The following is a 22,791-nucleotide window of genomic DNA, read 5'->3' as shown; positions in this document are numbered from 1 at the left end:
ATGAGATAAAAATTAAAATTTGAATAAAATATTTTTAGAATATATTTTTTTAATATTATTCTGGTTTTGATATTTGAAAAATTTTATTTATTATATTTTATGCGAGAGTTTGAGAAAGTTGTAATGATTATAAGAGATGAAATGAGATCATCTACCAAACCAAACCAAGCATAACTCAACTTTACATGTAATAGAGGGTGATAATGTAAAATGAAAAGTCTACTATGCCGCCCAAAACATACCGCTCAGGGGTTTTTGTTTTTACCGAATTTTGTTTTTATCGAATGATGAAGAAAATGATTTTAAATGTATTGATATATTTTTTTATTTTTTAAAAATATTTAAATATATTAAAAAAATATAAATAGAAAACTAAAAAAAAATTCTTTTACAACTAGTGGTAACACCAAGCGGTGCTACTCTGTTGCCCGAGTAGCACCGCTCCATGTAAAATTGAAATTTATTTTTTAATTAAGTAAAATGATTATATTAATTGATTATAAAATAAGTAGGAAAAGAATTGTAAATGTTAGAATCTTCGGTTTTTATTTTAAGAAGAATTTTATATATTGCACTATTATTTTACTTTTATCTTACTAGGATAAAAATAAATTTGTTTTATTAATTTTTCTTTTTCTTTTAAATAAAAGACAATCCAACAATGACGAAAAATATAATTTTTTTTTTTTAGAACGACGAAGAATATAATATTTACAAAAGTGAGAAGTATTAGCATTTACAAACATGGGCCAGAACAACGGATCGGTCCATTGTCGCCAAGATAAGAAAAATCAAGACGGCCGAACAGATCCCAAAATACGCCGATTCCCTTCGGAGTTCAGACCCATCCTCGACTTGTAATTCAAATTTCTCGCCTCCCAAACAACATCTTATAAAAAAGAAAAATGTTAGGGTTTTTTTTAATTTTCTTTTATTTTTTTTTAATTTATTGATTAAGAAAATATTTTTTATATTTTTTTAAAATTTATAATATTATTAAATTATATTTTCTTAATGTCTAAGTAAAACAAAATTAAAAAAATCCAATCAGGCAAAAAAAAAAAAAAAAAGTAGCCCATCACTCTATATAAAAAAAAAAGGGCACGCCCGTGGATTGGACGCATCTCCCAAAAAGTAATTTCTCATAGGCCATAATAATTAATCTCCCTTCACTTTCAGTTTCCCTCCCTCCACACCTATTCGCTCGCTCACTACTGGATTTGTCTTTGTTTCTGTGAACCATTTGAATCAAAGTTAACTCTCAAGTGCTATCTCTTAAACCGAAAATAGTCGAAACGGAAGGAAAGGTACTCTTTTCTCCTTTTATTTTATCTTTCGATTTTTCTCTCATTTTTTTTTTATTTTATTTCTAGGGTTCCTGTGTGGGATTGAGAATCCCTGCCACCTTTTTAAATCTGTTGTCTTGTTGGTGATAGTGCTCATTCCAATCAATTCCATTCGTTGGGTTTGTTTAAGTTTGTCTGGCTGGAATTCGTTTCTTTTGAACCTCATTAAAAGTCGGTCAAGTCTCAGATCTGTCACATTTTGAGGGAGAGATTTTTTTTTTTAAATGTTTGCGGTGGTCGCTAGTTTCTTTCATGTAAAGTACTGTCAATGGCATTTGTTAGCTGAGATCTCTGTCCTATTGTGTAGGTTCGTTGAGGAATATTTTGTATGCCGTCTTCGTATGCTTTGTTGGTTTATCTTTTCCTTGTTATCTTTCCCAATTCATGTTTTGTTTTACATGCTTAATTTGATTAAATGTTTCACTTAACAAACTCCCATTTCTGGGTAACGAGTTACAGGTCATATTCAAAAGGTGTACCTAATTTCTGTGACTAATGCATCTTTATAGCTATGCCTTTTTCATTTTTTAATAAAATCCTCGATTACTTAAGAAAAAATAATGCATCTTTTAAAGGCCATTTAATGTTGGTCCGCAAGTTTAGACATGAAAACTTGACTATTTATGGATGGTAAATATATATTTGACTATTTTCTCATAACCACAATAAAATTCGGGCATCACCCCTCTTCTTGAAAAAAAGACATAAAAGCGCATATACTCTATCTTAGTGGAGCCCAGTATTAAATACCATGAACAAATCTTCTGGAAAAATTAATTTTGTATTAAAACCTTTTCTTCTCACTTCTTTTGTGATTGTCAATGATGTTGCCTTGTTAGCTTCTCAATTGTTTTGAGGACACATCGATGATCCAAAGTATCGTTTATATGAAAATTGAAGCTTATGTAATCATGATTGTGGCTTGCGGATTGTGCTTTTGTTTTAGGTCGAAATATTTTTGTTAGGGATTTTTCATCTGCATCTGTGACTCTAAGCATTCTATTGGGTCTAGAATGTTCAGTTTTATTCATGCTAGATTGCCCTTTACTTTCTTAAGCAATTTATCTTTTCATCAGGCTTTGATGGTAAGGATAGCGTCAATGAAACCTGTCCCTGTGAGGGAATGGTTGCATTGTCAGAACCTTATATGAGACCTAATATTTATTGATATATATATATATATATATATCGATATACACATGAAAATTTGTTATCCATATGTTTCATGTGCAAATTTGTAATTGTACTTGCAGTCTGCTGTTGTAGGCTTTGTTTCAATGGACGCCCCAACACTGAATTCCGAACGCAGGCAATTTTCAATTAAACTATGGCCACCTAGCCTAAACACAAGGCAAATGCTTGTGGAGCGGATGACAAACAATCTTACCACAAAATCCATATTCACACAGAAGTATGGTATTCTGAGCAAGGAAGAGGCTGAGGAGAATGCAAAACGAATTGAGGATATGGCTTTTACCACTGCAAACAAAAACTATGATGAGGAGCCAGATGGTGATGGTGGTACAGCAGTTCAGCTTTATGCCAAGGAATGTAGCAAGCTCCTCCTGGAAGTTCTTAAACAAGGCCCTAGAAGCAAGGCAGACAAGGAAGTGGTAACACCTGAGAATATTAGTGCACCTCGTGAAACCTTCTTTGATATATCCAAGGGCCAAAGAGCCTTTATTGAGGCAGAGGAGGCTGAGGAACTTTTGAGGCCACTGAAGGATCCTGGAAATTCTTACACTAAAATATGCTTCAGCAACAGAAGTTTTGGTCTAGGTGCAGCCCGCGTTGCGGAGCCCATTCTGATTTCCCTTAAGGGTCAGCTGAAAGATGTAGACCTGTCTGATTTCATTGCAGGAAGACCAGAGGCAGAAGCTCTTGAAGTCATGAAGATATTCTCAGCTGCACTGGAAGGTAGCATCTTGAAGTCTCTGAACCTTTCGGACAATGCTTTAGGTGAGAAGGGTGTTAGGGCATTTGGAGCACTGCTGAAATCACAGACATGCTTGGAGGAACTCTATTTAATGAATGATGGCATCTCTGAGGAAGCTGCTCGAGCGGTTTGTGAGTTAATTCCCTCCACAGAGAAATTAAGAGTCCTTCAGTTTCACAACAACATGACAGGAGATGAAGGGGCGCTTGCTATCTCTGAGGTTGTTAAGCGTTCTCCTTTGTTGGAGGACTTTCGTTGCTCTTCTACAAGAATATGCACTGATGGGGGAGTTGCCTTATCGGAAGCACTCGAGACTTGTACCCATTTGAAGAAGCTTGACCTGCGGGACAACATGTTTGGTGTTGAAGGTGGATTAGGTCTTAGTAAAGCTCTTTCCAAGCATGCAGATTTATCTGAGGTATACCTGAGCTACCTGAACTTGGAAGACGAGGGTTCAATTGCTATCGCCAATGTTCTCAAGGAAACAGCTCCATCACTTGAAGTCCTGGAGATGGCAGGAAATGACATAACAGCTGAAGCTGCCCCTGCAATTGCTGCTTGTATTGCTATAAAGCAGCTTCTTACCAAGTTGAACTTGGCTGAGAATGAACTAAAGGATGAAGGTGCCATACAGATCAGTAAAGCATTAGAAGCGCATGCCCAGTTGAAGGAAGTCGATTTGAGTGCCAACTTGATAAGAAGGTCTGGGGCTCGGGTTTTAGCTCAGATTGTTTTCCAGAAGCCTGAGTTTAAGTTGCTGAACATCAATGGGAATTTCATCTCTGATGAAGGCATTGACGAGATCAAGGATTTATGCAAGAAATATCCCGGCATGCTTGGGCCCTTGGATGACAATGACCCAGAAGGAGAACAAAATGCTGAAGAATCTGGAGAGGATGAAGGTAATGCTGGTGAACTCGAATCAAAACTGGAGAACCTTGAGGTTGGCCAAGAGAATTAGAGATTCACTTGTGTAAGGTGTTTTCTCTTGGAGTCTGTACGAGTATCCTTTTTGAAGATTAAAATAATTCTAGGACACATTTTGGATTGAATGTTCTCTTGAATCTAATAGTATGCATGAGCAGACCATGGCGGTTTTTTGAGCACAAGGATGATAGATGGTATCAGTAGTGTTCCATCTTTATCATTTTGGTCATATTAGCTTATTTGGTGCCTTTCCTAGGTTAGTCATCTAATGAATAGCATATCTTGTAACGGATGCAGCTCTTATAGTCGCCTGAGACAGTTCTCAGTTGAAATTAATTATTAATGGTCAGGTTGTTTTTCCTCCTATATGGGCATGTTAATTTTTTTTTTCTTTGACACATCCAAGTTTCATTGTGTTACAGACATTACGAGTTACTGAAATCTAATGTTTGAATGCATATAAGAGAACTAAATTACTGGCTCTGCGCCTTACAAAATTCCCAAGACATTGTTTACATCACAATGGTCGGATCCTGCGTGAAGACATGTTTTGATGGGCACAATAGTCAAAACTCCATCTTTATCCCTGCTTTTTTCTGCACACTGGCTATCCAATCAGTTACTGCTTCTACAAAACCATAGATAACAAAAGATAATAAGCAAAAAGTGCCTGCCATCAGTTGGGATAACTTCACGTTGTCGCTGAAATGTGACATGCTACAATACACCAGAATGACTGGAAAGTTGTGGAATGACAATAACTGCACCAGTTTAATTTTCATCTAAACCTCCCTGCCACGGTATTCCTGTGACACATCCTTTTCGAGTTATCTCAATCAAGTCCATCCACCTCCCCTTCCATTGGAATTCTGCCCTCTAGAATCAGACGATGAGCTCTGGACAGCATAGCTTGATCTCTTTCTCTTATGGGCATTCCATGTAAGCATGTGCCCATTCCAGTTACTTCCTCCAACACCCTGATATTCATGCTGCTCAGTTTTTGAACCTTCAGACTTGAGTTTTGAACCTTCAGACTTGAGTGCCTTTGGAGTTGGGGTTTGGGCCAAAGCAGAGGTATCTTCGCTTGTTCTTTCACTTGTCATAGGCATGTTCTCATTCCCCAACTCTAACACCTTTTCCTCTGAACCTGTAAAGTTTCTTGTAGATGCATTGCCCTCAGATGCAGGTGGATCGCTTCCCTTTCTTCTAATGGAAAGCCTTGATATGTCTTCTCCATTTTCCACAGCCTTCATCCACTGTAAGTCACTCAGAGTATCAACATACACCACCTCCTTTCTTCTACGCTTTCCAGTGACACTGCCACTGTCAAACCCTAAGGTCTCATCTTCCTTAATTTCGGGAGCAGAATATGCCCATTCGGGTACTTCATGTTCTTCCATAAGACGAGATCTGTATTTCTCCTTCTGTCTTCTCTCCTCATCCATTTTCTCAAACAGCCAGAATTCTTCATCAGATCGAGCAGCCAGGCGGTTGATTTCTCTCTCACTTGGCACATCTGTCCCTAGTGAGCTTGTACCTCTACGCATGATCTCCTCTAACTTCAGCTTGCTGTCCTGAGCTGTACACAAAGATTTTCATGTTAACAGCGTGTTCAATAAGAAAAGAATCTCATGAGTGGGTGAACAACCATCAATACATGCAACAAATCCAACAGTTGCAAGCCTTGATAAGACTTAGGCTTGCTTTGGATAGTGAAATCATCTCATCTCATCTCAACTCATCTCATCTAAATTACAACTTTCTTAAACTTTCAAACAAAATAAAATAAACAATTCAACCTTTTCAAATTTCAAAACAAAAATAATATAATATTTTAACAATATTTTATTCAACTCTCAACTTTCATTTCATCTCATCTCAACTCACTATTCAAACCAGGCCTATTGAACATAAAAAAGGGAAAAGAAAAGAAAATAGTTCTACATGGAGTGTTTGTAGTGGTTTGACATGCAGATAGTTATATTTAACACTTCATTTCTCTGTTGATTAAAGAGTGAAACATATATACATGATATTTCAACCTTATTGGTAAAATTTTCACCAGAATAAGGACATGCTATTCATAGAATGGATGGCAATTTTTGTGGCAGTAATTACCAACCAGTTTCCCACCGAATGGTAAAAGATTTACTGCCCTAGCTCTAAAGCAGATAACAAAAAAAACTTCCCTCCATCCTTCGTTCTCAAAAACACGAAGACGCTTTAATAGGTGGCCATGATCTACAGCGAGAAACTTGCTTCATTTTCTTAAAAATTAAGGGTAGGGTATAGAAAAACAAAGAAATAAGGTATTCCAATTTTAGAAAGTGGACATTTCTTTTTGGATGTTCCAAAATCCTTGGGATGGGGGGAGTAACAATATAATGTGGAATCGCATGAAATTCAATTAAAACAAACCTGTGGAAGTTGTATTGAAAAGTCCTGCCTGGATGACCTTTTCATCAATCCCCATCTTTTGTTTTGCACGCTCTAAGATTGCCTCTTCAACTGATCCAACGGTAATCAAGACAAACACCCTAACTTCCTTTTTCTGTCCTATACGATGGGCCCGATCTTCTGCCTGTTGATCATTTTGGGGGTTCCAGTCAATGTCAAAAAGTATTACCGTATCTGCTGTTTGTAAGTTCAAACCAAGACCTCCAGCACGAGTGCTCAAGAGAAACATGAAGAAAGGAGAGTCTGGAGCATTGAATTGATCTACTAGAGCCCCTCTATACTCAGTTTTAGTGTTACCATCCAGCCTAAGATACTTGTAATCATGAAGTTGTAAATAAATTTGCACAATGTCAAGGAGACGAGTCATTTGTGAGAAAAGCAGAACTCTGTGCCCTGCTCTATGGAGTTTTGGCAGTAAACGATCAAGAAGTTCAAATTTCCCTGATGCTCTGACTATCTCCTCCTTTTGCCACATATCATAACCGGGCGCAACAAAAAGGTATGGGTGGTTACAACATTTTCTGAGCTGCATTGTTAGGTTCTGTAGACCCTTTGATTTCCCTGTACCTGCAAATTGTTTTCTCCTTTAGTGAACGGGGGCAACTTATATGCAATTTTGAAACTTTTATTTCCAGATGAGAGACGAACAGATAAATACGCAACATAAGTAATATTCATTGTAACCAAAAGGAAAATAAAAAACTATTCTGCAGTTCTCTATAAGAAAATCGCAGCAGATAGAAGAATAGTGGGAACAGCCACTGGATTTGAATATTAATCGTGGTTTGCTTCTTGAAACAAGGTTGTAACTTTGTACTTCGGTTTTCCATACATGTCTTTCAGAGCCAAAAGTACAAACAGTGTAGTTAACATTTTGAAAAACCTATACTTGATTCTCATAGTAGCACAATAGTTTTGATACCTTTTTTTTAAAGCCATCACTAGGCATTGATTCTACTAGGGAAGGTCTTGGGATGGGTAAACCTCCAGCATCTTCACTTAAAGTGGTCACTCTCAAAGATCAAAACAATAGACTTGAACACTTCAAGACAAATCGATCTTAAGAAGATCATTGGTATGTTTAGTTGGACATCAATCGTTAGGTCACCTATTTTGAGTTATGGACACATGGCCAAAACATGTGTCCACTCTTTATTTTTTCTTTTTCTCTCTAATTAAATCAAATTTATTTATCTTTTCAACCCAATCGCTCTTTCGATTTTGAAAAGTAAAAATACATACATATATACATATATATATATATACACTGCTTTTCTACACATTCATCCCCACACTCTCATGGAGGATATCTACTAATAATTAGGACTAAAATTGAAAAATCTGCTTATGGTAAAACTTTACCCCTAAAAATGGCAAAATATCCTTAGAAATTAATATCTTTTAATGTTCTTTTATTCGGTTTACCCCTAAGTGCTTATTACTTTTTTATTGAAAAACAAAGTTTTATTAAAAATAATAATAAAAAAAAGCCCAAGTACACAGGACATAGGACATATAGAAGAGCATCACCTATGCATGATAATATAGTGAAACAAGAAATTCATGAAAGTTTATGCCGTTAAAATCAGTTACAATCAATGAATGGAGTAAAGTATTAAAAAAGAATGTTCTAAGCTCATCCATTAACCGCTTACAATTTTCGAGGCTTCTTTTGTTCATTCGTTAAAATCATCCATTCCCCTCCAAATTATATTTTTGGTTCTGCCCCTGTCGACAGCCCAAGACCACCCAAAAAAGGAACCCTAATTTGACTACTAATAGTGGAAGACAAATAAATAAATACTTTAAAAATGCATAACAAATCGAGTATTTCACACATCATTAGCATTTTGAGAAAATAGGGATCATTGTTTAGATGAGTCTGTTTTTGTTTTCTTTTTCCTCGGGGGGGGGGTTGGTGTGACATTTAAGAGTAGGATGGAGAATCAGATGCATAAATTGCAGGTTGCGAAGCAACTGACCATTGTCTAGCCCAACTCTGCCCACATCTGTAATCTGCTGATAGTATACTTTCTGCCAAGCCGAAGTATCACATTTCAAAATGACCTGGGATTTCCCAGGAAGGTATTTTTCTACCTCATCCTTTTTCCTCCTCAATATGAATGGCCTTATAACCTAAGCATTAAGGAATTATATCAAGAAACAAGTCAAGAATCATAAAATACACAAATTAGGAGACAACCCTCACTTGATGCAGACGACGAATGATCAGTAGCTCTTCCTCATCTGTAAGAGAAACATCACCCTTATCTGCAAAGGGTGCATTAAACCACACCTCGAAGTTCTGCACTGAATTGAAAATGTGTGGCAGAAGAAAATTAAGCAGGGCCCATAATTCCTGCAAACTATTCTGTATTGGGGTACCAGTTAACAGAAGCCTCCGTCGAATCTGATAACTGCATCCACGTGTCAGGTAAAGATTCAACAAAAGTGTTTTTCATTTTTTGACTTCTATATAAAAAAATTAAGAATTAATCAAATTTATCCAAGTTAAAATTGTTACTAAAATTAATAAAAACCGAATTTGGCACCAAAAGAATCGGCATAACAAGTGCTACTAAAATGAAAAGTTTTATTATGCTCAATTAGGGTAAAACACATTTAGATCCATGTAAAATGCTGTCAAATCTGTGAAGTTCATGATATGATTTCAGGTGGGTTTCACTTCAGTAAACCATAAAATTTCATCAATTGCAACAATTTTTTGAGTTCATATAGATCTAGAGTTTCCAAGAAATAAATTTCAGAAGAAAGAGCACTATATAAGGGACACGACCCTAGTAGAATAGAAGTATACAAGAGAAACACCCAAAAGTAAAAGTTAACATACTAGATTGCAAAGATTTAAAAGCTTCAGCAAGTTTGAAAAAGAGAGCGAACAAATAGCTGCTACATGACCATTAATAACAAAAGCGGGCACTCCTTTCCATCCAAATAAACCAAATAATACACAATTGAACTTCCATCAAATTCAGACTCTAGTTTGTTCGCCGAACTGTCCTTGCTCCAATATGCCAAGAGTTCAACCACCTTCTTGACATGGTCAACCTTACCAACTCTAGACAAACAGAATAGAAGAGTCCACACACGCTTGCAATACCTCAACGAGGAAACAAATGATTCACTAACTCCCCATTTGTTTTACATGTGAAACACCATTCCATAATGACTTTTCATGCTTTCTCTAACTTCTAATTGTAAGATTCTTCCCTAAAGTAGCTGTCCAAGTGAAAAACACCAGCTCTGGTTTTCCATGTACTTTTCAAAGGAAAACAGCCATCTCCAACAACCTAAAAGCCTCATAATGGATTCTTAAATCTAACAGGTAGAGTTCAAACTTCTGACCTCACCCTCTCGACAAACCCTATAGAATATAGATCTTCAAGAAAAGCAAAGCAAGGGTTCTAGTTCCCAATCTTACACTGCTCAAAAGTCTATGTTTCCAGTGAAACCACCATCAAATCAATGCATATATTCTGCAACTGTTGCATTTATACACCGTGCAATGTGAAATAGTTCAGGCATGGTTTTAACAACGACCTCAAAACAAGGATCATACCAAAATCCCATTTATTTCAGAATCCTGTATCAAACCAAATAAATTTCTTGGAACTCTTCAATATTCTTATATAAACTAACACCTTATATCATATAATTCTTCAGAACACCATCTCCCTAAGAATATCCACCCCTCCACATTATGCCACAACCATTTGCCAAGTAAAGCTTGATTTAAGACCAATAGCCTTTAACTTCCAAGCTCATGTTTTAAATAGGAGAAGAAATGGTCTGGCATACTGACTAATTGGAATTTGAACTCATCTCCAATAGGGCCAATACTACCCCACAAGAAACTAGTCTCTCCAGTTGACTATAACAATACACAAAGGGAAGTAAGACATGGTAAGTTGGGAGACTAGATAATGTGTTCTTAACTAGAGTAAGCTTTCATCCCTTTGACAAATAAAGTCTTTTCCAACTTGCCAACCTTCTTTTCATCCTCTCTACTACTTCCTCCCAAATGACCCTTAATTTAAGGGGGACCTACAGGTAACCAGAATATCTCGAACACGTCTACTATATTCTAGTTTTGAATAATCTCAAAAGACGATTGAAAACCATAATGAACGGATGTGGCCCCAAGAGCAGCAAAGAGTCATAACAAAAAATGCCAGCCTTTTTTATGGGTTAGGAGTTTCACATGCATTTCTCATGACAATCCAGGTTCATAGCACAAGTTGAGTACTACTCTTTTTTTTTTTAGTTTAGATCATATATATTTTTTCAACATCAGAGAAATCATCATTCCCAATAACATACACATTTATTCAATACAATCTGCAGAGAAATTTAGAGAAACCTAATAACCTGCAATTACAACTCATTTCAATCGATAATAAACATCATTGCATAAACATGAAAGAAGGTAGGCAAAAGATGTTATACTCGAGGTAGGCAAAAGGATATGAAAATCACCTAAAAAGGCATTGAGAAGCAACTTCTACTATGGAAAAACATTGTAAAGCATTAAAATTTTATTTTAAAGCTTATAAATACAAAACTGTAATTCATAATTATGCACACAAAATTCATTCTCCAACTAACCACACAAATATGGCTGATGTGTGCTCAAAATTCTAGACCAAAATCATATATTTTATGCGGTCTATGAGTAAAGAGCCTATCTCTTTCTTTAGGTTTCTTCATATGTAGAAGTCATAGTCTAAATGCTACTTTTCAGCCTTAAACTCAGGAAGCATTGACAGGACTGCCTCTAGTACCTCTACCTCAAAGCAGATAATAAAGAAGGAAGTTAAGGGAGTATACAGATATACCACAGGGCATGGCATAATTTAACTTAGAAATCAGTGAAATGTAATAGAATTAACATAGGATTTCCATCGCCGGTCTTTGGCAAAATGACATCTCCTCTCCCCAAAAGCAATGGGTGGAGGCTGAGGTCACTAATTCAACCCAAAACGAATGCATCAATTATATTTACCTATAAGGGAAAGTAAAATACTTTTTCCTGTGCAAGGGAAACTAAAATAGAATTCACATAAACTAAACAAATTAAACTTCGTAAGAAGCAAGGTCAATCATACCCTGAGACAAGAGTACGTGCAAGAACACTCTCATGATTCTTTAACCGATGCCCTTCATCAACAATCATGTAGTACCAGTGCATTTTCTTCAAAAAGGCCTTATCTCTCATGATAAGATCGTAGTGTGTGATCAGCACATTAAATTTCCCCTCCCCTGACAACTCTTCCCTCATTGCTTTTCTCTCATCTAGACGTCCATCATAAAGGAAAGCTGCAATACTGTATCACAAAGAAGATCTAAGCATGATTTCACTGTAAATCTTACACAAGGAACACATATACATATGTTGGTTTCAAATAATGCTTCTTGCATACCCAGGTGCCCACATTGAGAATTCATAGATCCAATTTGGTAATACAGCCTTTGGAGCCACTATCAAGTGAGGCCCAGTCACACCCTTGTACTCCATGAGATATGCTATCAACGAAATGGTTTGTATTGTCTTCCCCAAACCCATCTCATCTGCTAAAATTCCATTTAAGTTGTTATTAAACAAGGAGAGCATCCACTGAAGCCCCTCCAACTGGTATGGTCTTAATTCTCCGCCTTGAAGCATGGATGGCTGCTCAGTTACCTGTAGAACTAAATTCAATTAGGGCTCATTTAGACACTTAGAATATCTCAAAATATCTGTGAATAATAGTTAAATGGTTTGTGAGTAGTAGTGAAATGGTTTGGATTAAGATGTTTTATTGGGTTTTGGGAAAAGAGAGCAAAAAAGTTTAATAAAAATATTATAAAGTTAAAAAATTGCTTGAATATTATTTTTTAATATTATTTTTTGTTTTGAAATTTGAAAAGTTGTATTGTTTTTGTGTTTTGTTTGGGAGTTTGGGAAAGTTGAAATGATTAGATGAAAAAGTTAAGATTTGAAATTGAAAAGTGTTTTGCGTTTGAGTGGTTTTTGGGAAGGAAATATCTAAGAATATCTAGCTGACAATGTTCCCAAACTAGCTCTTAGATTCTCGAATCCCATTATATATAATGGAATTTGAAGTCATGATCTCTGCAACATAAAGCATTCTCAAATCAGTTGATGTAGCAATCTTAAGACAGTTGGATGCTTGCCCTACAAACACAAACACAAAAAATGGGTAAAGGGCAAGAAAAAGAGATTCGGGCCATATATGTCATGTGGTCTGCCCTTTCAACAGCTCCAAGAAGAGATTGGTTGGCCATCTATGCTGGAATCTATTAATAAATTATGCCCACCAATCAAATCTACAGAGATTCGAGAACATAATAAATCTTCTAAACGTATAAATTGACCGTACTAGTTTGCTAACATCAGATGTAAGGATTGACAATAGATGTGCCAGTACACATGCCTGGTAGGCTTCCAGTAGCTACCAGAAAAGACCAAGATAAACCTCAAAAGTTGCACTAGAACTACTATACCGTGCTCTTCTTATAAATTACATCAAGGCAACATTCACAGGGCAACCACTAATTACTTTCAAATCTCATTCCCCACAAATGTCCTCCAGTCTGAATATTTTATGCACTAGTCCAATGATTAAAGTGGAATACAGATCACAAAGAGAAAGAAGGGGGGATGGGATCAAACATTATTGGGAAAAAAACAGCTAGCACTGAGTAATAAGATGCAGATTATAAGGTTTTATCCTTACCTTTTCCTGAATTGAATGGATGGCTGAGTTATACTGACGCTGACCTTCAAGTAAATCATTAGTTTCAACATTCAGATTGGAATCAATGATGTCGATCTCTTCCTCAGGTTCCTGAGGAGTTCCATTCTTTGCAGCATCCAACTCAGGTGAATCAACTTCCGAGTCTTTCAAGTCGTCAATCCCATCTGAATCTTTAGCGTCTTTCTGACGTTGAACAGCAGCTCCCAAATTTGCAAGTAGTTTATTTGTTTCTTCCAGAAGCATTGTCAATCGTTCATTCTTGCTCTCTTTTACCATTCTCATGTATGCTTCTTGATCATCAGCCTTTAAAGCTTGGAACCTCAACTTCTCTAACCGTGTAGCACGTTGCCTTTGCCTTCCATGCCATGACTGTTAAAATGCTTATCAGTGGTCCTTCTACCAGAAGCTATAATAGTCATGTTCTACACTTTTTGATAAGTAGCTACATTATGCACTTTAATTTTCCTTATAACCTTGTCTTCTAGTATAATTGATTGCTCAACTAACAATAAATTTCCTCTCTCTCTCTCTCTCCAAGCATGACAATTACTGTCTTCTAAAGAGAATCTCAGATGATTACAGTAACCTGTTTCTTCCAAACAATCCTCATATGGGGAAGATGTAAAGGAAACCGATTAGGAGTTTGATGTAGAATTATATATACAAAGACATTTCCAAAGAAGGTAAAGAACCTTAGAGAGAGAGAGAGAGAGAGAGAGAGAGAGAATCCCCTCATTAGCTTGATATATAAATTTTCCTGTAAATTCTGTGAAACTCTTGCATGATATAAGTCCCATGATTGGTCTAGATAACTTAGTTTGTGTTCATAACCTTTTCTTTAAGTATAATAAATTACCACATAGAACAATTGTTTGAATATATTTCTCCCTGAGGTATCTGCAAACATGTTTTGCTGTGATGCCATTCTAGATCAAGGACAAAAAACCCCAGGCAACAAAACAGATTTTAAGGTTACATGGAAGATATCTAGGCTCATAAAGCGATTATGAAGTTTGAAGTTACTAGAGTAGTTCCTGAAAGTTATGGGAATATGGGGGAAGCAATGCTTTCTATGATCATCATAAGCCTGCTTCTTCTTCACGTTTTTTTTTTTTTAACCTTTCCATTTTTCCCCAAACCTTTCCCACAATTTTCTATTAATAGATCTAACCAGTTACATGAATTTTCATCCAAACATATCAGCCAAAGTCCCCTACAGTTTCCAGATGATTCCTACTTCATCAATCAAGCTATCCCGTTAGCTGTCCCTGACAGTTTTCCATATAATTTTCAGGCTGCATTGCTGACTTGCATCTCCCTGTTTTCTGTTCCATCTCCCATTTTAAATATGCTTGAAATGTAAAAACGGACAGACAAAGAAAAGGATTGCATACCTGTATGCCATCATTCCTTTGTTTTCGGCGTTTCATAGATGCTTGAATTTGCAATTGGAATTCACGAACTGCATTGAGCACTTCTGCAAAAAATTTTCTTTTTCTAGTTTCCATAAGATTCTTTTCCTCCTCTTCTAACCTTGACAATCTCTGCACAAAAGGTTCAACTGTGTCAGCAGAGCATTTTGAAGCAAGTATTTCTTTTTTTCCACTTTGATGATCCAGATTTGGGATTGTCTGATCTATGTATTTTGTCTATAAACTGATACAAAAATTCAAACATGGGAAGATCAATCTTACGAATTTCTCAAACCAGATGTTGACCACATCTAATAATCGTAACCTTTTATCACTGTCATAAAATATTCATATACTTTTCTGCTACTTGTCTTAATTTCAGACAGTAGATGGAAAATTTATCAGATAAACTCAAAAAGTAGTCAGGTAACTTATAGGTGGGGTCCCTCAAATGGCGAGTGGAAGCACATCCCCTGATGTGAAGCCACACTTTTTAAAGATTAATATAATGCCTGAAACCCCACATTCTCAATTTCTTCATTCTGAGGGGTAAAAAGTAAAAAAAATATGTATAAACTAATAATGACCTCGGCATCCCGTTTCTTCCTGAACTGATCATCTGCGTCCATGGCAAAAGCATCCCCCACACCATAAAGTGGACGACGCAGACGCATCATGCCCCAGTCAAATAACTGCTTGTCAGGTTCTGCGCATTTCACACGGAGCCAGTACTCTGAAGTCACATTAGAACGAACCTTCCTTTGCAACTCTGCCAACTGCTCAGAAGAAAAATAAAAAGGGTCACTAACAAGGATGGAACCCACGTCATCCCTTGGTGTCAGAAGTAAAAAACAGAAAAACACATCTATTTACAATCATGTGGATAACTATTTTACCTGCATATATTATGAACTGCCAACAAGCAACATAGAAACTTAAATATGTAAACTCATTGACTCATTATAAAGGCCACATTCAGTTATACTTCACAAGCAATCATTCACAAATTTCATCAAAAAACTTTCAGAAATCAGTGCATAAGCCTGCCTTTATTTCTGGAAGAGGCGCAAAAAGAATCATTTAAGGAAGCACAACCAAATGCTGCCTTACCTTCATTTTACAACTACAGGGATCTAAATAATTTAAGCAATTGTCATAGATTAGTGTATCTAGTATACCTTTAGACCATAGAGCTCGAGCAAGCACTTTGTCTGCAGGTCTTCACCTCTATTTGAAGGCAATGCTGATTTCAAAAAACTAACACATAAGTGATCTATTCTAAAAGATTGAATAGATATAACTTATAATCCGCAAAATGTATTTTAAAAAAATACAAAGCAGAACAACTTTTTGGGAGGGGATCTCATAGCAGATAGTCTATGAATGCTTTATATAAATATATATATATATATATATATAAGTAGTTTAATCTATCAATACTTGGAGAAAACTTCTGGAATTTTTTTTTAAAAAGTAAATTGCCTGTTGGTGGATCACAAAATGGAAATTAAAGCTGGTAAAAATATGTGAAAAAAGATGTAGCAGCAAGACCCAAATTTTAAACCAACCACCCCACCATCTTTACTAAATCCTTAATTTTATTTTATTTTTTATCTCGAGAAACCTTCCAAGGTAGGGCCCTTCGGACCCACCCCTGCAGAGTAAACCCTGGTCCCGTGCACCGTACTCTCGGAAGTTTCCTTACATGGAACTGGCTAAATCGCTGACTTTTCACAAGGGGGGTATAGCCCCTAGAGATTGTTTGCACCCAAGGGGATTTGAACCTTGGACCTGGGGGGAGCATACCCCCAAACCCAAGGCCTTTACCACTTGAGCCAACTCCTAGGGGTTAATCCTTAAAATTTTAAAGCAACCAAATGTATATGATGCTATTTGGTAATAAAAAATAAATCTATCAATTATACTATTTTAAAAATAGGAAGTACTATCTGAGGTTAGAGTACACAAAGAAGACCGACTAAAGCTATAAGTCATGTTAGGGGTTACATGCCCAAAAACTATGATACACAAGGTGATGGTTCTTTACTAACCTTCAAGCTCAGTCAATCTATGCTGAATACGACTCTTGTAACGATCCTCCCTTGATACTGTCAATCCAAAACCCGATAAGCAATTGGGACGTTGCTCCAACAGTGAATCCTCAAAGTCAGCCAACAGATCTCCTTTGTAACTACCATGATCTTCCTGCATAATTATATCAAATGATATCAAACAGTTATTTTCATAAAAAAAAAAAGTTTTTTTCTGTGTGAAAAAAATACTGAGTGCCCAATAAGAAGAAAATAATATTTTATTCGAAAATGAAAAAGTATCTCAAAAAAGATAGAAAAAAAAGTATACAGCTTTCTCTAAAAATTTTAGGGTTTAGTAGTGGAGAAAACAAGGAATGACATCAAACTACGAAATTTGATATTTCCACGAACCTCCGCCCCCCCGGCGGAAATAAAAACACTCAAAGCCGCCCAAACACAACAAGGACAAACAACGAAACAACTTTTGAACCCTAAAGAAACCCAATTTCACCAATCCCCTTCAGTACATAAATTCGATTACACAATTAACCATAAATGCACACGCAACAGAAGACGAAAAATCACAAACCAACACAAAACCAAGCCAGCACACACAAACCCCAAACCTAAACCTAAATTTCCCACCGACCAAAAACCAACCCTAACCCCCCAAAAAAAAAAAAAAATCCATTCAAATTACAAAAAAACAAAAAACAAAACAAAAAAGGGGGAAAGGAATCCAACAGAACCCAGGCCAAAACCTTGGGAGGAACAGCATCGAGGTCGGATCCAGCGCAGGGGGCATCCGTTAGGGAGGCATTAAGAGAGGTGTCTTCGGGGGTGAAGCAGATGGAGGAAACGGCGTCGTAGAGGTCGGGAGGGAGGGGGAGGTTACGGGACACGAGGTTGAGGGCGCAGATCAGGGACTTGGTGCTGTGAATCTCGTGCTGCTGCTGCTGGCTCTGGCTCTGGCTCTCCAGCTGGGCCATGGCACGCCGTGGCGGGAGTATCCCCAACGGTCCCTCTTCTAACGGATATTTGAAAAATTTTAATCTCTGTGTGTCCCCTGCGAATAAAAAAAAAAAAACAGAAAAAGAATAACCTCCGTCTCTTCGGCGCTCGCTCAAATTAGAGAACAATAGAGGGAGAGATCACTGATATCGTTTATGTTTTAACCAAACGCGGCTTTACTCTTGTGCCTCATGACGATATTAGCCTTGGGTCGGGGTCCAGTTCCAACAAGATCCAACCCAAGCCCATCACTGCGATTTTTGCAGAATCCAGAGTTACATTTCAAATGTAAATACATACATATAACTTTATTATATAGTTACGTATTACTAAAGAGTAAAGGCAGTTGGTTCAAGACCCAAGTGATGCTGACGTACATTCATTCAAATGAAATTTAGATGAGATATCCTGATCAGTTGGATCATCCAATGTAATGTCGTCTTAAGATTGAAAGAAAGAAATCAGGATTTTCTCTGTTTAGAAAACATCTGCCTTGACGGGTAAATTATTAAGAAACTCCAATAAAATTAAAGCCCATTATAGAAACTCCTATTTGCTAGGGTACAGAGCACATTATAGAGGCTACTTAATTATTTACGTTACATATTCTTTTTTTGAGCCTTGTACTCGATACATGCCCAACATTATAAGTCTGTTGGATAGCAGGATTCCTGGTCTTCATTGCGTAACTATTTTATTTTATTTTTTTAATAACTATACATTATATTATATCCGAGGCGTAGGCGCTAGAGGCTAGAGGATACGTATATAGAAGCTTGAAAACATTTCGTGGATCAACTTATAATTAATTATTTCCGATTTCCTGTAGAAACTATATGTATATATATATATATATATATGCAGGTTAAATACTATATATAAGCTTGTTACTTCCCGGCCACTATCTCGAGTTGTGACTTGGGACTTACTTGTTGATGTCGTATTTCACAACATAAGCAATTCTGTCATTCAGGGTTGGTCCGTTCCTACACACAGAGAAAATGAATGCTCAGGGTGGTGGGGATACCTCTGATGGTTAAATTAGTTTAGGTTTCGAACTTGTGATCAGTGTGAGCTTTCAATCCATGTATATATATGTGCTTTTGCCCCCAAAGGGGAGATATTTATAAATGTTAGGGGCGATCCCTTGTCAGGCAGATCGTGGTGGTGTCCCCCTGTACTCAAGTTGCGTCTTCTGCTAACTCCCTGCCATGCGATAGGCCATCCATGCCCGATCATAGCGACCATTGACAACCTTGCGTCCTTGTCGTGGCATGCCTGCCCCCGTCCTTCACTAAATGCGGCGTGGCCTCGGTCAGACGCTCCCACCTTCCGGGTCTTGTCCAATCGTCAGCACTCAGGGACCTGGGTTGTCCCTAACCCCTGACCTTGTGCGTTCGACTTGTCGGCCAGTAGACGTGTCAGGCCTCATGGCTAAGTCTCCATGCCCCGCGCATGCCGCCTTGCAACTTCCTTATGGGTTTCGTGGGCTAACCTTGCTCTTCATGACCTAGCCTAGGCCATCCTATTCTCTTACTAGGTTGTCCTTAGGCCCACCCATACCGTATAGGCTGGACTCGTTCAGTCGGCCATCACTAGGAACAACTCCTTTCACAATTCCCTGTGAATTCCCACCATACACGCTTGGTGAGAATTCTAAATGTTCCCTTTTGCTTTTCCCGGGTCGGTTTATTCTGATGCACATCTGGCACCCCACATTTTTTTATTGTGCCATCAATGACTTAGCGGCGCCCCGAGTCCTGCCCACCCCTTCGTCATCTATTGGTTTGGAGCAGTGGGAAGCCCGCCCACGCACTGGGTGGGTTATTAGATCGTGCTCTCCACACTCCCGTTGTTTGCACTTCACGATGCCACTTTGCGACGGTTGGACTCCACCATGCCACTCTGTGCATTTCTCAAGGCTCAACGTGTCACTTGGATTTTTGGCTCGGGGTCACTCCACTACCTGTAGAAGACCAACTGCCATGTCCCCCTCTATGTAAACCCCCCCCCCCCCTTTGCCTTACTTTTTGCCATTTCCATTCTTCTTCCTCCTGCATTCTCCTTTGAGCTTGCTTTCCTAGTTTTTCCCTTCACTTTGACACTTTGTTCCTTCTTCGTATAGTTCTCAATCGCTCCTAAAGGGTCCTCCAATTCTAGTTTCTTGTACTTCTCTAAGCAAAGTTGGGAGTTGTCAGTTTCCATCGATGACCTCTGTGCTCTGAGGAGGACATACGATATCCCAAAATTGGCAGTTCTGGAAGTCCCATGGCGCCGCGTTGCTACAGTGGACTCTGATGGGGCGAGGAATACCATGACCTGACAGCTCGGGAATTTCTGTTAATATATCAGGTGTTGCACCTCGATGGAAGCTTGTGTAACTTTTAGGCGCGTTCCTCCGAGAAGCGCACTGCTATGCCGGAGAGGCGACACTCCCACATCAAGGACTAGTCCCAGCAGTTCTTCTTCGTCTCGAACTCGGGACGGGAGTATCCCGAGGGGGAGCTGGTCCACCAGGAGTTCCCAATCTTGGCTATCTGGTCATACGTGCCCAATTGCAATGGCCTGTCCATTAGGCTGAGTAGGAGGAAGGAGGCCAGGATGGCGACCGTGCTGGCCTGGGTGGCGGCCCTTCCTTTCAACATGAGGCTGTTGTCGGCCCTAGCAACTTCTGTGCAAAGCTTCTTTCCATTCCTGATAGTGGGAGGGCTCACCGAACGCTTTCGAGCCAAGGTGGCCTGGGAATAGTACGATCATAAAAAACAGTGAGGCCGAGGGGAGGCAGGAAGGCCTTTTTGTTCTCCTCCCCGACGAGGGCCTCCAAAAGGGCGTCGACTGGATGTTTCTGTACCCAATCTCTGACCAAAGCGATACGTCTCAGCTCTTCAAGCGAGGCTTTGGGTCGCACCATTTTGTCATCATGAACAACCCCTATATGGCCCGAACAAGGAAATAGGCCATACGAGGAGCTCGTAGCCATTCACTTGGCCGATCGGAAATTCCCACATGTGGCCGAATAGAAAGAAAAAATTGGGAGTCCAGTCCTTAACCTTACAGTAGCGAGGCTCCAAAGAAACAAGGGCGTGTATCGCCCTAAAATTGTAAATGTTCCCCTCATGCTTTATAACATTGTGAGTAAGGAGAAACTCGCGGCCAGTAAGGTTGGCATGCTCTGGGTATGACTCCGACAAAAGCCGCCAGAGGATGCAACATCACATCAATATCCTCCAAGCATTTGGGTGGAGTTGAGAGGGGGCCAAGGCGGGGAATCCAATAAGTCACGAACAGAGTGAGAAACAGGTAGCCTCAACCCGCAAGAAATAATGCTAAGAGGGCAGGAAATGGTGTAATCAAGTGCATGATCCAACCGTCATGAAACAGGACCAATGAAGTCTGAATGAGAACTGTTGCCCGACCTCATTAAGATAATGAAGGGAGCCACAAGGGCATAATCTTGAGTAAGAACCTTGTAAGTAGAAGAGACAGGAGAATGATAATCACCTGCTTCTAAGGAAAAGGATCTCAACGATGGAGACGGTGAGAAGGTATGAAGAATGAAGATCGAGGCCAAAAAGAATTCTCATTGGACTAGTCCTATGAGAAATGACGAGGTAACTGTAAGGGACTTTTTTTTCCTATCGGCCCACAGGACAAGCCCACAAGGGGCCACTAGAAAGTATGTCATAGAGTCAGGCCGGGGCCAACGACCCTACCCTAAAAGGAGTCAATGGGCTTCTTCAGAGTACCCGGCCCATTAACAAAACCCATCCATAAGGCAACCCACGCGTAGGGAAAAAGGACGGCATGGTCAGATGGGACTCGCCGTCCTGACACCTCCCCAAGGACACCCTACCCCCTTAAACCGACGCAGACAGGTGGGCGGGAAATATGTAGAATCATTGATCTCTTGACAGCTGGCATGGATGAGCTTAATAGGGAATGAACGTCCATAGGATAAAGTGAGTCAGGGAGCCACGTTGCATTTTAATGGCACCACTACCCGGACTCCACGCTACATTAAAAGGGTTATGACAAATAAACAGTGGAAATAACATAGGTTCCTCAAAGTCAGGGACGAGTAATCTCCACTAGAAACCTCGTATAAAAGTCGATCTCCAAGTACGAAAAACTCTCTCTGATTTCTCTAAGCTTATGTACAAACTACTAAGGAGATATATTGACTTTAGCATCGAAGACTCTTCGTGTTTGCTTAAGGTGTGCAAGTGACATCCCGAATATCTGAGTTTTTGAAATCCAACCTAAAAATATATGAAATACTACGTTAGCAATATGATTCAACTTTAAGGGACAATGTTTTTCAGTATTAGAGGAGAACAAAAATCTGCATTAATAAGTGTATCTTTTTTTTATTGCTAATTGCAAACTCACCCAGCCCAAATAAATTTAGACATTCTCTCTCTCTCTCTCTCTCTCTCAAAGTTCTTATATCGAAATGTACGCTTCTTTTTCTTTTTTTTTTAATGCTAATCTGTCTGTACCACTCATGGACAGATCAGTCAGAAATCTAATTTTTTTCTCATCAATATATATATGACTAATTCACAGTGTCGGCAATCATCCAAGGACCGACAGACTTCATGGAAATTATTACTAGATTAATTTTTTGGATCACATGATCGTGATCAAGTGCCTATGTAGGACATGCATAAAGTTTTGTCGAGAAAAAGGGTTTATGTCTGCTTCCTTTAGGAATTTCTAAATGCGCTACCTACAGATCAATCAGCTAATTAATTAAACATGAAACAGATCATACATATCAGTGAAAAGTTGAAGGTACTACTCAACATTTAGGCCGTGAGATCATAACTCTTTCTTTTTTGTCTCGACCATCATATTTCTCTCTATTTTTCATTAATTGCAGCATCTATA

At 38.4% G+C, this 22,791-nt stretch overlaps 2 protein-coding genes across 3 annotated transcripts; one reads left to right on the top strand and one right to left on the bottom strand.

The window, feature by feature from the left end:
* Window positions 1–1,117: 1,117 nt before the first annotated feature.
* On the top strand, window positions 1,118–4,575 carry LOC109010462 (RAN GTPase-activating protein 2). 2 transcript variants are annotated; one of them, XM_018991309.2, is made up of 2 exons: window positions 1,118–1,307; window positions 2,600–4,575. In XM_018991309.2, the coding sequence occupies exon 2, from the start codon at window positions 2,624–2,626 to the stop codon at window positions 4,241–4,243; it is 1,620 nt and encodes a 539-aa protein (XP_018846854.1). In that variant the 5' UTR covers window positions 1,118–1,307; window positions 2,600–2,623; the 3' UTR covers window positions 4,244–4,575. The 2 variants fall into 2 exon arrangements, with proteins under 2 accessions (XP_018846854.1, XP_018846853.1); XM_018991308.2 differs by having other exon boundaries at window positions 1,119–1,307; window positions 2,613–4,575.
* Window positions 4,576–4,645: 70 nt separating this feature from the next.
* Window positions 4,646–18,004, bottom strand: LOC109010460 (probable ATP-dependent DNA helicase CHR12). The gene is made up of 12 exons (XM_018991307.2): window positions 17,652–18,004; window positions 16,909–17,062; window positions 16,036–16,100; window positions 15,445–15,633; window positions 14,840–14,989; window positions 13,425–13,814; window positions 12,108–12,367; window positions 11,793–12,011; window positions 8,876–9,083; window positions 8,649–8,802; window positions 6,628–7,233; window positions 4,646–5,788 (listed from the first exon to the last, which is right to left on the bottom strand). The coding sequence occupies exons 1-12, from the start codon at window positions 17,877–17,879 to the stop codon at window positions 5,046–5,048; spliced, it is 3,366 nt and encodes a 1,121-aa protein (XP_018846852.1). The 5' UTR covers window positions 17,880–18,004; the 3' UTR covers window positions 4,646–5,045.
* Between the last annotated feature and the right edge of the window lie 4,787 nt (window positions 18,005–22,791).

The sequence above is a fragment of the Juglans regia genome, chromosome 7 (genome assembly GCF_001411555.2).
Source record: "Juglans regia cultivar Chandler chromosome 7, Walnut 2.0, whole genome shotgun sequence".
In the NCBI taxonomy this organism is placed as follows: Eukaryota; Viridiplantae; Streptophyta; class Magnoliopsida; order Fagales; family Juglandaceae; genus Juglans; species Juglans regia.
This window is presented reverse-complemented; position numbering and strand designations above follow the sequence as displayed.

Bases quoted from the DNA above. Each gene is read 5' to 3' on its own strand.
- LOC109010460 (XM_018991307.2), bottom strand. From the start codon at position 17,879: ATGGCCCAGCTGGAGAGCCAGAGCCAGAGCCAGCAGCAGCAGCACGAG. The intron at 17,063-17,651 runs GTTTTGGCCTGG...ATAATTATGCAG, and splicing joins TCGATGCTGTTCCTCCCAAG to GAAGATCATGGTAGTTACAA. The intron at 14,990-15,444 runs GTCATTATTAGT...CCTTTTGTGCAG, and splicing joins GGAAGAAACGGGATGCCGAG to AGATTGTCAAGGTTAGAAGA.
- LOC109010462 (XM_018991309.2), top strand. From the start codon at position 2,624: ATGGACGCCCCAACACTGAATTCCGAACGCAGGCAATTTTCAATTAAA.